The sequence below is a fragment of the Bradysia coprophila genome, unplaced genomic scaffold (genome assembly GCF_014529535.1).
Source record: "Bradysia coprophila strain Holo2 unplaced genomic scaffold, BU_Bcop_v1 contig_235, whole genome shotgun sequence".
Taxonomy (NCBI): Eukaryota; Metazoa; Arthropoda; class Insecta; order Diptera; family Sciaridae; genus Bradysia; species Bradysia coprophila.
Window position 1 is genome coordinate 2,116,289 of NW_023503496.1, and position 17,136 is coordinate 2,133,424.

Below are 17,136 nucleotides of genomic sequence, written 5' to 3' on the forward strand. Positions count from 1 at the left end.
TAACGGTGTGTGTGTGTGTGTGTGTGTGGAAGGTGTTGAATATGTATATGTCGTTACTCTATCTGCGAGCGGTTTGATTAAAAATAATTTGATTTTACTTCTTCAATCCGCGCTGGAATAACTATATGTCTGGGAACAGAAAATGTCTGACGGTTTGTTGGCATTTTGTCATTTTACGTGAGAAAATTTATGTGATTTTCAGTGAGATGGTGGTAATACCAATGGTTTTATTAGTTCAAAAGGGGTCACATTGATTTGCTTGTGTGAATCTTAGCAGACAAAGATGCCAAATCCAATCCACAATAGAAAAGTTCGTAAATTTTTTCTTTATCTTCGTTGAACTCTTGTCGAAGGAGATCCTTTTCATAACGAACGGTCGGGTCGATTGTGAAACCATTTGTGCCATTCTGTTCGTCCCATCCAATGATCTTCTCCTCTATCATGAAGCAACGTTAGTGAGGCGCCGTGACGCAAGTTTCAATATTTTAAAAAAATCCGAAGGACTAAAGAAGTACTAAGGCTGTCCCAATTTTTCCCTACGACCCCCAAGCTATTGTATTCGTAATTCGACTTCAATACATTCAATACCAAAGGAATTTGTCTAACGGTTTCAATCTTCACACACAGCTTGCAATGAAAGTGTAAAACTGGTATGGTCTATCATCCGCCAGGAGGACATACAAATTTGAATTGCGCACTCAAACGCACTCATTTCCATATAATTTTGACATAAATTATGAATGCGTTTAAGATTAATTGGTCTAACGGCGATACATGCAATGAAAGTCTAGAACAGATATGGTCGATCGGCGAATTCGTCTTAAACGCACTCACATTTTATGTCAAAGTAATATGGAAATGAGTGCGTTTGAGTGCGCAATTCAAATTTGTATGTCCTCCTGGCGGATGATAGACCATACCAGTTTTACACTTTCATTGGATACATGTTCTGTGTTTTCCTTGTACTCCGACCTTGATTTACCATGTCGGCAGTAATTGATCCTGTAATTTACTAATATCTGCAGCAAATTTCCATCCGCCTCTATCTTCGTTGACATGTACAGTGACTGTCAAAGCTGCATATGCATACAATAATTTGCGCAAAATTTGTCACATGAATAAAATGGAAATAGAGCAAAAATGGTTTGAAAAATACAAAGGAAAACATTCAAACAAATGAAATTTTAAAATCGACATTGTGCACAACTTCCATTGAAAAGTAAACGACAAATTTTGCATAGTGAAAATGAAAACGTTGGTTCACTCAGTTGGACACAAAAACAAGATTTTAATTAAATGAAAAAGCAGAACGCAAAAATTGAGTGCCTCCTCCGCAACAACAAAATGTTATTTTTCCTTACTTTACAAGCTGTTTTGTGCTGAGAAGGTTTTGATGTTCGCAACCGTAACCTCGTTAAATAATAATCCTTCGAATGAAATATTGTTTGATTAGTCAGACTTGCAGTTCGCTTTAAATGCGCGCTTTTATTTAACGATAAAACGGAAACTTTAGCTTCGTCGAAATAAACCGATGGGCAGGCGAAATTGCTTTTAATCAGAATTTAAAAGATAGTGGGACGATGCACATATGAACGGGAAAAAAATAGACAGTGCCGTTCTTAGCTTTGCGTCAAGGGCAATTTTACGAACTTCTTCTCGGTGACTCAAAAACCCTTGTCATGTTATCTCGAGATCCGATTTTTTTTTGCGCGCTCTTTTCGTCCATATGCAAAAGGAGGCACTGATAATGGACTATGATTGTCAAGTAAGAAAATGCCAGCTGTCAAATATTTTGCAAACATCAGATTTACACCGAGCTTGCAAAATATTTGACAGATAACTCATACATTTTGTGGCATATTTTGTAAGCATTTTGCAGAGGTCGATTTTGCATGCATTTTTCACGAACTGTGTACTAGCCTTAACGCTGCGCCTAGATTCACCCGAAACTGAGGTTTCGTATTTTCTGTGATCCGCTGAAGATTGGCTGTACCTTCATTGTTTTTGTATATTTTGTAGTTGACGTTTCCAGACAGAAGTAGGTCGTCGTAACTTACTCTACACACAGCACTCTTTGCGATAGTGAGTGCTTACAACTGATGGTAGAATTAACACGGATTTAACCAAAGTATCTAAACAATGAAGATAATACAAACCTCCCTCAGCGGATCAGCGGGTTATTTAGGATCCCAACTTTCAGTTGAATTCATTTCTATAATGTTGCTCTCGTCGTGTTTTCTTGTCACTAATGTGGTTGCACCTGTTGCATGGAATCGAGTTCACCTTACCACTAGCTGCAACTTGACGCAAACGAATTCAATATTTGTTTGTAGTAGTTTCAGTCTCAAACTATAGGTTTGTTCCAAGGCTGTATGAATTGTCAAATTTGATCCATAGAACCATAACCTCAAAAATATTTGTGTGTAAATCTCGTAGGCGACGTTGCCATATTTGTATGAAACATCACGTAGGCGATGTTGCTATGGATCCATCGTGGTTCGGGTTGTCAAAGTTCGTGTTTACAGCTATTTGGAACAAACCTATTTAGACACTACTTTCAGGTGAATTTGGTTCCGTGAATTCGTTTGCATCAAGTTACAGCTAGTGGTGAGGTGAATTCGATTTCACACAAACTTAACAGGTGCAACCACATCAGTCACAAGAAAACATTACAATGGCAAGATTACAAAAATGAATTCACCTGAAAGTCGTGACCCGTAATTTCTCTGAAACGCTGAGGACTTGCATTGCCTTCAGTGTGGTTTGACTAGCTCTGATAGTGGACTGCTTAGGCTGTCATCATTCTGACGATGATTGTAGGTTGTTCCGTATCGATTCCTGATTATAAATTGATGTAAGGCGATAAGGGCAGCTCAATAGTTCACCAGTGAGCGGTCGGTATGTCACTTTTTTCTACGACTTTTCATTCGTAAGCTAGAAGAGATATCAATGTACTTCCAACGGATTGTAGAAAAAAAGTCCAATTTTTTTGGTGCAATTTATTTTTTGACATTTGAATCCAAAATAACGGAAAAAATTGGTCAAAGTCAAAAAATATTTTTTCTACATTTTGTCCGTTGGAAGGACATTGATATCTCTTCTCACTTACGAATGAAAAATCGTAGAGGAAAAAAGTGACAAAACGGCCGCTCATGGTGAACGATTGAGCTGCCGTCATTGTCACACATCAACTTAGAATCAGGAATAGATATGGAGCAACCTTAGAATCATCGTCAGAACGATTTTGTAAGATGCACAATTTTTTGCCTAAGTAGGTCAATTCAAGGGTCAACTATGAGACAACTGAGCAGTTTATAGAAATTTCTGAAAAATACTGACTATTCTCAGAGCTGGTCAAACTGTTACAACCAAATCTCGACTTCGTCTCGAACCATTTACCATTTCTCGTACATAAAACACCCTTTACAGTTCTTGTAGCATAAATAACTATTGATCGAAGATTTTCAGTGATTGATTTCAGAAATCTTTTACTTCAATTGTTTTGAACAGGTTTTTTGCTATATAAGACCTCTTTAGTTAGAGCTTGTCATTTAATATTACTGTGGTTGTTGATGACAGATGAGCAGTGCCTGCTATATGTCTACTTTCAATCAATTTTGCATAAATCACGTCAACAAACGGTTTGTGTCCAAGCTCATCGAATCATCGCACTTACCAAAACATAATCATCACACTATTAAGAATCACTTTGTCAGCAAAAAATGACAACGAAAATATTCTATTTGTGTTACACAAGACGGAATTATTAAACTAAATCCAATCCATTTACTATTTGTGTGTCGTTGGGTATACTTAACGTTAACAACATCCTTCGTTATATTTAATAAATAAAATAATAAAAAAGGCACACACAAAAGCAGCCTGATGGCTTCAGTCATATATAATTTCATGTGTGGTGAACACACCGTGTTATACACACAATAACAACACAATTCACTGACACATGACATGCGTGAGACTTTTTCCGTCTGAACATGTGTGATAATTATGTGTGCAATGTTTCGTAACATAACTTAATTAATGTTTACGATGTTGAATAAAATGTTCAATGTCGAGAGAGAGAGAGACAAGAACGAACGAAAAAAAAAATTGTCATGCCGTTTTTCGGGCATATTATGAGGAGCGAACAGCACTCTACATTTTTCTGATTTTTGTTTGGAAAATGATTTTGTTGTCGCGCCAGGTAATTAAATTCCTTGATTAAAAACTGAAATATTTCGAATAAATGAAATAACTGGTATCCGAACGTATGTGCTTGTTGGTGTACGTGCATCGTGAAATACATCCCATGGAATTAGCTTCAGCATTTCGATTCACGGGGTGTAAATTCCAAATTTTTTGCCAAATTTCCACCAGCAGCCAGCTCTGCATGCATACCTGCTTATACCGGCATTTTACCATCACACCATCGAGTGTGTCGTTGAGTTACACATTCGGTAACACATAGCAATATATTAGAATGAAGGGTAGAAACGAACCTAAACTGATGCCGAATGTTGATCGTAAACTAATATTTGGCTGAAGATGGTAGAAACAGAGAAATCATAAGTTGGTATGTCTGTGGCGAGACAGAAGGAATCTGAGGTTAGAAATTGTGTACGGCATGGGAGAGAATTATATACGAATTCTCTCAAAATAGGTGCCAATTTTTTCGACGTGCTCTTTCTAGCTCCTTCTATCTCGCCACAGGCGTACCAACTTATTATTTCTCTGGGTAGAAATGAGGAATAGACTCAAGGGTCAGGAGTGGAAGAATAAACGGTAGGAAACGTTACGGAAATGAAAATTGTTCAATTTGTCGTCTTTGTTTATTTCTCTCATTTTACCCGGAAAAGTGCCAGGAAAGACATCAATTTTAGACAGGTGGGCTTTGGCTAATGGCTGGTCCTGAATTGGAATTTGGCAGGCAACCAGGTAGCTCCGAAAATATGTTCGCCCCATTACCATTGGGGTTGTATGGTCATTGCGGTCTACATTGGTACTTTTAAAGTAAACACGTCGCTACTAGTGCGTTAACGAACTAACTGTCATGTTATCAAACATATGCGCGAACTCATAAGACAATAGATCATCTTCTACTTTCGCACGAAACGTCACTTAAGGTTCGTTAAATGTTTCGATCGTGAAATATGAAATACAACAAGCAACGCCATCTGTTATCATTTTTCCGGTCTTTAAATATGATTTTTAGAACGTTTTCTGACGCAAACTGAAGTCTTTTTTAACGAATTAGAGGTTTACAGCATGAGTCGGAGGCGAGTTCTGGAATCGAATTTGCGTTAAATGGCTGCTAGCATAAGTTAGGTTAGGAACAACGTTTTGTTTATCATGTACCGTAAATGAGTCAAGGTTATGAAAGAACAGGTGAAGACAACTATGAGTTGATCACGAAGGCAGCTTAACCAAAACAAAATTCCGAATTTTCCTAAAAAACATTTTCTTCAAGTTGATTTCACACACAATCTGCACTGAATGCGTTTATCAATTTCGGTGTCATCCGCCTTCGTGGCTGTCTTAACATGGTCTTTGAGAACCTTGAAATCAGTGACGAGAAGTCGCGGTTCATTCATTCATTCATTACGATACAAGTGTGGGAAAGGAAGCCATCATACAGTGGCAATGTATGTCAAATGATTGGTTTTTTACGTGACATGAGATCTCACAATCCCATTTTCTTCTTTTTCCTAATGCTTTAACCTATTACAGTCATCTGTTATCGACAACGACAGTAATAATAAACGACAAGCTATGACTAAAGAGTTCTTATATAGCGAAAAGCAAGTTCAAAACAAATGAAGTAAAAGATTTCTGAAATCAATCTATGAAAATCTTCGATCAAATGAAGTAATGCATCAGATAGTAAAACTGTTAATGTGCTTGCTGTCTGTGACAGGTTAATGAGCCACTTTCGATCCTAGGCATGTGAAAGAAACTGTTCGAAACATCAAGGGTGTTTCACGTTCCACTGGCATATTACAGCTTTCCATGGCTCTACTAAACAAGCTTAAAGCTTACAAAAGCTCTTTAAATTTATTACCACAAATTGTGTTACGTTGTTCTCTGTTCTGTCGTAACACACCGTACATGCACTGCGAATGAATTTCTTTTCTCGCAAAATGAACCATCTACGACCCAGATGCATGAATGATTGATGACTCTCTTGAGATGCGACACATATGTCTGTTTTCAAATGATTCCAAACATACGGTACATCCATTTGTCGCGAAAGTGAAATGAAATTCAAAATTTGTATCAATTGCGACGATATAACTAATACGCTCTGCTTGATTTAATTCATTATCTTCTTCAGCGAACTGCACTGCACCTACAAAATCCTACACAATTTCACCATTCCGAATGCTCTTAATCCTATAACATTCATGTAAACATTTGAGCGACGCAAAATAGACGGATTTTGAATGCGAATCATGTTCTTATTTTCTGAAAACAGCTTTAAAAGTGTACGTTCGCCGGGGATTTGGAAATTCTCAATTTCATGCAGTTCTCTTGCTTGGCATAATCTGTTATTTCTGTGATTTATCAAAAGCTGGGGATGAGCTCTCATGATGATGAAAGGTTTATCTTTATATTGGGTCTATTATCAAAAGTATTTAGAATTGAAAGCATCAGTTCACAATTTTCGTTTCGCGTAGACGAAATGTGTCACTGTGTGTAACGGTAAATGTTGTTACGAAGCGACACCTTCATTATAAATGAAACGAATTGAATGAAAATTTTAAAGAATAAATCATAAAATTACACAGGGTCGAACTAGCTACCACAGGGCCGGGCGGATCAAGTAGGATAGAACTGGTTATTAAACTGTGGTCAAGGTTATTGATATACTCATGTACTAGTACTTACGGAAGTATAGTGCGCTTAGCTGTAAATATTAGCTCAAATGAAAAGTATCAACGACAGAAATCAAGGAAAAAATTTATGGAAATTGGTTCACTGGCTCATGAGCTAGAGCCCTCAGAGTTGGTGTAAATCGTGTTACTCGTTTTTTACATTTAACTGAAGAAAATGTCAATGTTTGTTCAGCTTTTAGAATTATTTAGGTGATTTAGGTGGTCATGGTCCACCAACTTCCCAGTTCTAGAACTTTAGGATTCTTGAGGATATCTGAGGTTTTTTGGGTTCCCATCTGTATTTTTGCGATTATTGAGGTGGTAGCATATTGCTTCCTAAAATTCCAGCACTCCACATGGTCCACCATCTTCCCAGTTCTAGAACTAAAGGATTTTGAGGAATTTTTCAGTTTTTTTTAGGTGCCCTTCTGAACTTCCGGGATTATTGAGGTGTTAGTAGGTTGGTTCCTAGAATTTAGTCACTCCACAAGGTCCACTGTCCTAGTTCTAGAATTCGAGGAATTAGGTGGATTGGTGAGCTTTAATTGGGCTCCCTTCTGGACGTTTGGGATCATTAGGGTGGTAGTGAGTTGGTTCCTAAAATTGAACTTACTTTCGTAATTGCGCTATGCATCCGCTTATTTATGCATTTTCTTATTACATTATCGTCGCAGGAAGCTACAATATTTGCATGAAAACAATAGCTCCTTGTAGATGCATTTCTGATAAAACATTCTCACTGAATCTATTCGCAAAACGTTTACATGTTAATACAATTTGATAATGACGACCAAAGTCGATTGAATTTCCGGCACATTAGCTGTATAGAAATTAATTTCACATTTGTACGATCCAGGTTGGAAATAATTTGGAAATATATCTTCAGGCACATGATACCCTCGAATAGTGTACGTATTCTGAGAAATTAAAAAGAAAATTCGGTAAGAGCAATGGACCCTTTGCAAACTTTAAGCCTACATTTAGGCGGAAAATATCATTTTTTGATGATTTCTATGAATCGATTTTTTGTTGTTGAAAAAGTAGAACTACTCAAGCACGCAAAAATGTGTTACTTTTAGAGGAAAAATTGGCTGAAACCTTTGTAGATTGTGGAAATTAACAGGTTTCTCCAAGTACGTTAAGTTATGACTCATTAAACAATTTTTCCTTTAAAATTAACACAATTTTGCGTGATTTAATTGGAAATCATCAATATTTTTCAGCCTAAATGTAGGCTACAAATTTGCAAAGGATCATTTGTTTTCAAGAGACATCGATGCTTTGCTGAAAAGCATACATTTGGGCGTTCTTTTAATGCTGGATTTCAGTTTACTTTTGATGGTATCTTTCCACCAGAATCCTTTGTCAAAAATGTAGGACAGCAATAACGACCACGAATGTGTTAGCTTTCAACAGAAAATGTATTTTACGCAACAAGTGACGAAAAGTAGGATTTTCCGTTGCTTTTATTGCGAAAAACGTTTTATACGACTCGATGATATTGCATTTTTCCTAACGCAGGCTAAGTGGCTCGCCTACGGCTCGTGCTGGAAACCTCTCGTTCGCTAAAAAAGCCTCTTAGCATAAGTTAGGAACAACGTTTGGTTTATAGTGTGTCGGAAATGAGCGACAATGTCGCCATATTTCGACATTAGATAAACAAAATGTTTTTTTAGGCACAACGCTCAGAAGTGAGAAATTAGAAACTATCTACGGCCTCGAGTGACAATCTACTTATCTAGTGCCTAAAAAAGCATTTATCACTTGGTGGTATAAATAACTATTTTTTGCATCAGTTTCACAAGCTCTGAGGAAACTGAGTAGTTTATGATAGTTTCGTTACACTGCTGACTTTTATTAGAGCGGGTCAAACGACTGCTGAAGGCTAACACTTAGTCATCAAAAATGAAATGCGAGACACTCAAATGTAGCTAAGTATCGATGCCTCTTAAGAGGAATATTCAATTGGCAAATTTGTAGCCTACATTTGGGCGCAAAAATATTTTATATTTTTAATGATAATTTTGCACTCGTTGGTGTTGAAATGTTTCAGCTTTGAATCAAACATAGAAATGTTTGTGGCGATCGGAAAAACTCATAATTTGTGTCCAACTGTTGAGTTCCTCTGCCTCGGGTTACTATCACTATAAACACACGATTTCTTTACTTTTTTTATCATTGAAAATATATCATTTTTGAGTCCAAATGTGTCAAAGTGAAGATTTCCTCTTAACTGCGGAAAATTATGTTTCTTACTTTGACGTACAGCGGACACACTGGTTGATCTTTTACAGCCCTCGGAACATCTGAAACCCTTTCCATTTCGGGTTGAACATATTTCTGAAAATATTGGTTTAAAAAATCGCACAGCGGACTTCTTCGCCACATGTATGGCATCAACATGAACTGATTGTTTCCCAGTGGACTATAGAAAGGCTTAACATCGACCTGAAAGAAAAGAGCTGAAAATATGCATTTTTCTGTGCGATGACTCGGTTATGTAGGGAATAGTACATCAATATTAGATATATCGTCATTAATCGTAAATGTACCACGGATAACCAATGTGGTTCGATTGAATAGGTTTGGTTTGACATCAGTTTCAAGGGCACCCTTTTTTGTGTTTTGTATTTTTACTATGTCCATGTACGTCCACTGTTTCTGTAGGAGGTCGAGCAAAAATGTCTTCTTTTCCATAACTTTTAATAATGGGTCATACTTACTGGAAGGAACGATAAACTTATGCAATTCGCAACCACCACTAAAGTTAATGTGAACAATGAATTACGCCACATTTTAGACTGTAATTCGATCATAATTCGGACCTTGTTCCTGACCCAAACACTTTTATACTCTAAATGAAATCAATTGATCTGAAAATTTTATTTCAAATGTGACACCTCTGACTGTAATTACGTATTTTTGCAATGTTATCATTTCCGCGCTTTGATAGACGAATCACGCAAGGTGTGAAAATAGTACATTTTGTTACGAGTGATGAAAAGTTGAAGTTTTCGGTACTAGTCGTAAGCTTACGCGTACCGAAAAATTCAGCTGTCATCACGAGTCAAAAACGACGAATTTTGCGCTGGAAAACTGAAATGAGACGAAACCACGACAACATCAATGAAGAAATCACCCTACAGCCATTTCAACAACAAAGCATGCACACTTGATCCGCTGCCGGAAAAATATATGTGAAAATGCATTCACGGCCGGAGAGAGCCGCAGAGAAAGAACTTTGTTTATCTAGTGCTGAATATCGCGACTTCGTCGCTCATTTCCGACCCAATATTAACAAAACGTTGTTCCTAACTTATGCTAAAGAGCTTTTTTTAGCAAATTCGATTCCAGAACTCGTCACCGCCTCGAGCAGGAAACCTCTCATTCGCTAAAAAAAAGCCCTTTAGCCTCTCTCTTCTCTTCTCTTCTGAGAAGTACAGAAAAATTGAACTTTTCGATCATAGTTTGCGTGTCAAAATCCGTCGGATGTCAGTCTTTTAGCGCAAAAACATTTTTTTTATGGATAAATAACTATATGGTTGAAACGTGTTGCAAAGTGGTTGCAAAAGCCTTGGATACAAGAAATGGAAATGCAGGCAAGTGATACATTTCATTTGAAATGCCGTTTGCACTCCAAGCCCATACGAATTGTCGAATTACTGTCAAATTTCAACCATAGAGACATAACCTCAATAATATTTATATGAAAACCGAGCAGTATGGGTGAAATCGTGTTCGTTCGGCCAGAGAAAATTCGTGTTTACAGAAACAAACCTATTTGAAAAACTGTTTCCACAGGGATGACTCGTCAAACACGTGTTTTCGCGGAACGTTTCTATGTTTCGAAAAACGACGATTTTTTGAACGGCCGTTATGATAAGCAAATGAACCTAGATTTCGGTAGACGGGAAATCTATTTTGTGTGTCAAAGTCGTTTGTGTGGTGAAGATATACGAACCATAGCATAGTCTACAAACACAACTCAATGAAACTTTTTGTGGATCGCAATTTTTTAAACATTGTTTGACGAACAGATTCAGCAATTCAGTGAAGAAACGCATCCTGGTTATATAAAGTGAATTACACTTAATGAAATTTTGTATCTTTAATTAATGAAAACTCTCTTTCGTGAACCAGAAAAAAAATCTCGATTTTTCGCTATTTTAAAGAAAATTGTTTCCGCTCGCTCCGCTCGCGATATGCGAACCATTATGTACAATCATAGTAACGCTATATTTGTAACCTGTGCAAATGCAAATAGCATCTACATTTTCGTATATGCTCAGTCGTATAAGCCAATGAGACTTATTCGATACAGTCGCCCGAAAAGATGGGCCTTTTGGATTTTTTCCCGAAGTTCTTTTTTGATCCAGTGCGACACTGAATCATTTCCAACAAAATTTCCTCAATGTTCACTAGGCCTGGTCATTTTAGAGAAATAGTCATAGAAATAGGACCAGATAAACACCATGCCAGACGAATTTGAGACTATTTCTCTAAAATGAACAGGCCTAATGTAAAAAAAAAGAAAAATTGAAAATGCTTACTTTGTAGTGATTATAGTGATTGTAGTTCTTATTTTGTGTTCTTTTCGAAATGATTAACTTTGCATAAAAAGTTGAAATAAATTAAATTGGATGATTTAATGGTCCAATTAATTCCTATCTCATATGCTAAAACTAAGTCAACATTTAATAAAAAAATAAAAATTTAAAAGAATAAACTAGGCGGGAAAACAATGGTTTATTGAAGAACTTATTATATCTAAACTCATATCGGTACTTCAATCCAAAGTATTTTCGATCAATAAACAACGAAATTCAAATAAGAGCGACAAAACCCAGTATTGTACAAATTTCGATTGCGAAGGCCATACGAATGGTCAAATTTCATCCATAGAAACATAACCTCACTAATAGGGGTGTCCAAAATTGTATGGAAAAATTAAAGTGCCAAAATGTTTGGGGCACAGGGCAGAAAATCAATCTGTATGGTCCCCTGATAAAAAGTGTCTATGGGAATGGGACCGACTCGATCCGAATCGATTTAGGGGTCGCTCAATGACGAAGTATGTGAAAAATAGCCAAAATCACTTGCAAACCAGGTTTTTAGAAAAAAAAATATTTCGGACTGATGATGAAGAGTGATGTTAGGACATCTTCGTTTATATTAGTTTAAAATCATCACGAGAAAACATTTTTCAACTTTTCCCATGTATCGACACCTACTCTGTCCAGGCAGCGCTTGTCAAAGATCAGATTCATAGCGTATATTCTGAGAGCGAGTCCGTATTGGTGACGAGCGACACTCGAAAAATTATTGTGTAGAAATGTTCAGAAAAGCGAGGGCTTCAAGATAATGCAAAAAAAAGTTTAATTATTTCAGATTTGTTTGACAATTTTCAGATAAAACTTAATACTGGGTACCCTCGGCGAACTTTGTTGAGTTGTACTGGATGTCCAGCCAATTGTTCCAATCTTGTTTTATCATTTCTTGATAGCTTACCATGTGGCCATTCAAAATAAACCAAATTTGTCATAAGGTACAAACTAAGTCGACATCGACGAGACCTAATGTGTGCCCATGTCGCATTTCTCGAAAATTTCAATATAAAAAAATACGAAAGATGAAATTTATTTTCTAAAACACTTTCAAGGTGTATTATTTTGAAGTATTATTCTCATTTAGTTTCGTAAATAAGCTCTGTTTCGACAAACTTCCGAAAATCATGAAATTCGAAATTTTCAATTTTTTTCATATTGAAATTTTCGAGAAATGCGACATGGGCACACATTAGGTCTCGTCGATGTCGACTTAGTTTGTACCTTCTGACAAATTTGGTTTATTTTGAATGGCCACATGGTAAGCTATCAAGAAATGATAAAACAAGATTGGAACAATTGGCTGGACATCCAGTACAACTCAACAAAGTTCGCCGAGGGTACCCAGTATTAAGTTTTATCTGAAAATTGTCAAACAAATCTGAAATAATTAAACTTTTTTTGCATTATCTTGAAGCCCTCGCTTCTCTGAACATTTCCACACAATAATTTTTTGAGTGTCGCTCGTCACCAATACGGACTCGCTCTCAGAATATACGCTATGAATCTGATCTTTGACAAGCGCTGCCTGGACAGAGTAGGTGTCGATACATGGGAAAAGTTGAAAAATGTTTTCTCATGATGATATTACACTAATATAAACGAAGATGTCCTAACATCACTCTTCATCATCAGTCCGAAATAAATTTTTTTCTAAAAACCTGGTTTGCAAGTGATTTTGGCTATTTTTCACATACTTCGTCATTGAGCGACCACTAAATCGATTCGGATCGAGTCGGTCCCATAGACACTTTTTATCAGGGGACCATATAGATTGATTTTCTGCCCTGTGCCCCAAACATTTTGGCACTTTAGTTTTTTGGACACCCCTACTCACTAATATTTATATGAAAACCGATCTCTGTGGATGAAATCGTGTTCGTTCGGGCAGTCAAAGTTCGAGTTTACAGTTACTTGGAACAAACCTCATTCGAAATTTGATTTTCAAAGTTCGAAACGTATTCAATTTTTCGACGTCGCCGAACTTTGACGACCAAAAATAGTCGATTATGCACCTCTGTCTAAAATGTATATTTAACCCAAATCGTCAAAATAAACATTTATGACAGAGGTGCATACGCTATATTATCTGCCGAGAACAGATATATCGAGATAAACAAATTTGCCCTATAGAGGTAAAACATCGAGATTAAATGGGTTTTTTTCAGATCACATTCGTTCAAGTTGTTTTTTGTCAGGTTCTGCATTAGTGGAATTAAAGTGATACACTGTACTGGATACATCCACAAAATATATCAAAGAAAATTTTTCGTGTCGTTTCGATTGATTTGGTGACCCAAAACTCGAAAATTTTACTTCACCGGTATGTTGTGCTAGTGGAAAAAATAAATTCTTTTGTGATTCTTGATCCTTGAAAGACCTAGTTCGACATAGTTGATAAATAAAAGAATCGATCCGCCCTAGTGTGCATGGCGAGTGCCTTGTACGTTAGCAATGAATTTACCTGTTCTACCAACGCTTCGATCAAAAAAACAAATGCTGTCGCACCATCTCCACTACAGCCGTGTATCCCTAGCAAAGCCTTTCACAGAGAAGACAAATGCCCAATACTTGTAATAGCCATTGGCCTAATCATCAAACGGATCATATTTGAACGAAACTGTAACTTGTTACAATCAGGAGCATACAGTTTTATTTCAGCGCATCGATCTTGTTGCTGAGTTGGGGGCTTCCTTACTGAGAGAGAATATTGGACAAGTGAGTGAAAAGTGGAAAAGCTCATAATTCATCGTCAGATTATGCTCTATATGACATTTCCCCAGAGATGACATGTGTCATGTTTACGTAACCTCAGTAGATCAGCTTTTTTCTATCGTAGTAGAAACTTACTTTATTTGCACTGACAAAACATAGCTATTGTTTGAACTGAGTCCGTTGAAGGTTTTTAGCAAAAGTTGCTTTACTCGTGCGAAACTCGCCAACAAATCCCAATCGAAAGATGCGTAACTAAGCTGGAATCGCATATATAGCACTCCGTTTTTACTCCGTATTCTAGAATTTTAGGATTTTTAAAGATATCTGAGGTTTTTTGGGTTCCCTTCTGTATTTTTGCGACTATTGAGGCGGTAGCATATAGCTTCCTAAAATTCCAGCACTTCGCATGGTCCAACATCTTCCTAGTTCTAGAACTAAGGGATTTTGATCAATTTTTCAGATTTTTTAGGTTCCATTCTGAACTTCCGGGATTATTGAGGTGGTAGTAGGTTGGTTCCTAGAATTTAGTCACTCCACAAGGTCCGTCTTCTTACCAGTTCTAGAATTTGAGGAATTCGCAGGATCTGTGAGTTTTAATTGGGTTCCTTCGGGACGTTTGGGATCAACGAGGTGGTAGTGAGTTGGTTCCTAAATTTAAACCATCCACATGGTCCTCCATCTTCTCAGGTCTAGAACTAAGGTATTTTGATCAATTTTTCAGATTTTTTAGGTTCCATTCTGAACTTCCGGGATTATTGAGGTGGTAGTAGTTTGGTTCCTAGAATTTAGTCACTCCACAAGGTCCGTCTTCTTACCAGTTCTAGAATTTGAGGAATTCGCAGGATCTGTGAGTTTTAATTGGGTTCCTTCTGGACGTTTGGGATCATCAAGGTGGTAGTGAGTTGGTTCCTAAATTTAAACCATCCACATGGTCCTCCATCTTCTCAGGTCTAGAACTAAGGTATTTTGAGGAATTTTTCAGATTTTTTTAGGTTCCCTTCCGAACTTTTGGGATTATTGAGGTGGTAGTAGGTTGGTTCCTAGAATTTAGTCACCTCCCTAGGTCCACTGTCTTACTAGTTCTAGAATTCGAGGAAGTAGCAGGATCTATGAGTTTTAATTGGGTTCTTTCTGGACGTTTAGTTAGGATCATTAAGGTGGTAGTGTGTTGGTTGCAATATCGACGCCGGCAGCTACAACAATGGAATTAAAGCAATAGCTCATTGTAGATGCTTTATAATATGTTTGATAAAACATTAATTCAATTCGCAAAACGTTAAAATATCAATACAATTTGATAATGACGATCAAAGTCTGGTGGATTTCCGCCACATTAACTTTATAGAAATTGATTTCTAATTTGTACGATCCAGGTTGGAAAAAGTGCGGAAATACATCTTCAGGCACATAATACCCTCGAATAGTGTACGTATTCTGAGAAATTTAATTTAAAAAAAAATCCAATAACAGCGAGAACCACAGCACTGCTACTAGCATGAAAATATTTGGAGGCTGATGAAATCACAGTGGGCACTGCATTTCTTTCGTCAAGTTAGATTACTCGTTTGCGTTGTATGAATTAAAACATGCAAAACAAACAATCGTAAGCGATAGCTCTTATCACGAAAATCTGACACTTGTTAATTCAGTGTTCATGCTAGTAGCAGTACTGTGGCGAGAAGACAATATAAATTTTTTTTTCTTACTTTGACGTACAGCGGACACACTGGTTGATCTTTTACAGCCTTCGGAACATCTGAAACCTTTTCCATTTCGGCTTGAACATAATTCTGAAAATAATTGTTGAAAAAATCGCACAGCGGTTCTCTTCGCCACATGTATGGCATCAACGTGTACTGATTGTTTCCCAGTGGGCTAAAGGCAAACGTCATGTCGTACTGAAAAAAAAAACGAACTAAAAATGTATTTTTCGGGGCCATGACTCGGTTATGCATGCAATAGTATACATCAATGTTAGGGATATCGTCATTAATCGTAAATGTACCACACAGAACCAATGTTGTTCGATTGAATCGTTTTGTTTTGAAATCAGTTTCAAGGGCACCGTTTTTTGTGTTTTGTATTGTTACTATGTCCATGTACGTCCATAATTTCTAAACGAAATCGAGAAAAATTTCTGCATTTTTCGTAACACGTTCAAATAACGGTTTTTACTTACTGGAAGGAACGATAAACTTATGCAATTCGCAACCACCACTAAAGTTAATGTGAACAATGAATTACGCCACATTTTAGACTGTAATTCGATCATAATTCGGACCTTGTTCCTGACCCAAACACTTTTATACTCTAAATGAAATCAATTGATCTGAAAATTTTATTTCAAATGTGTCACTTCTGACTGTAATTACGTATTTTTACTATAACATTTCCGCGCGTTGATAGACGAATCACGCAAGGCCTGAAAAACATTCTGATATGGATATGGAAAAAGCGTGTTGCAAAGTGGTTGCAAATTTATTGAAATAAAAAAAACGAAAATTTTTGGTGCAGTTATACTGATCCCAACCAAAAGATTTTAAATTTGTATGCAAATCTCTTCTAAATCCATTTATCGTTTCCAGGGCCGCACTGGTCATACTGGGAATTTGGGATATTCCCGAAGGGCCTTTTGCCTGTGTTGGGCGAAGACCCGAATGGGCTTTTTAATATTATCATCTATTCGAAATGATTTATTTGTTGTTAAATGTACCCTTTCAATTTGCCTATGACATGACGCGGAACGATGCCGACGTGACCTTTCAAAGAAACGTTTCAGACGTGATTTGTTCCAAGCCCATTCGAATTGTCAAATTTTATCCGTGAAGACATAACCTCAACAATGTTAAATCAAAACCGATCTCTATGGATGAAATCGTGTTCGTTCGACTAGTGAAAGTTCGTGTTTCGAACGAATCTATTTGACAAACGATTCTGAGAACTTC

General features: G+C 36.9%; 3 protein-coding genes across 3 annotated transcripts in view; 1 reads left to right on the plus strand and 2 right to left on the minus strand.

The window, feature by feature from the left end:
- LOC119077397 (heparan sulfate 2-O-sulfotransferase pipe) overlaps positions 1-17,136 on the plus strand; it is a 118,454-nt gene that overhangs the window by 16,028 nt on the left and 85,290 nt on the right. The gene's annotated exons all lie outside the window — the stretch shown is intronic.
- LOC119077434 lies at positions 7,600-9,737 on the minus strand. The gene is made up of 4 exons (XM_037184649.1): positions 9,596-9,737; positions 9,387-9,533; positions 9,129-9,320; positions 7,600-7,789 (listed from the first exon to the last, which is right to left on the minus strand). The coding sequence occupies exons 1-4, from the start codon at positions 9,686-9,688 to the stop codon at positions 7,640-7,642; spliced, it is 582 nt and encodes a 193-aa protein (XP_037040544.1). The 5' UTR covers positions 9,689-9,737; the 3' UTR covers positions 7,600-7,639.
- Positions 15,418-16,516, minus strand: LOC119077433. Its single transcript, XM_037184648.1, has 4 exons — positions 16,371-16,516; positions 16,159-16,305; positions 15,898-16,089; positions 15,418-15,625 (listed from the first exon to the last, which is right to left on the minus strand). The coding sequence occupies exons 1-4, from the start codon at positions 16,461-16,463 to the stop codon at positions 15,476-15,478; spliced, it is 582 nt and encodes a 193-aa protein (XP_037040543.1). The 5' UTR covers positions 16,464-16,516; the 3' UTR covers positions 15,418-15,475.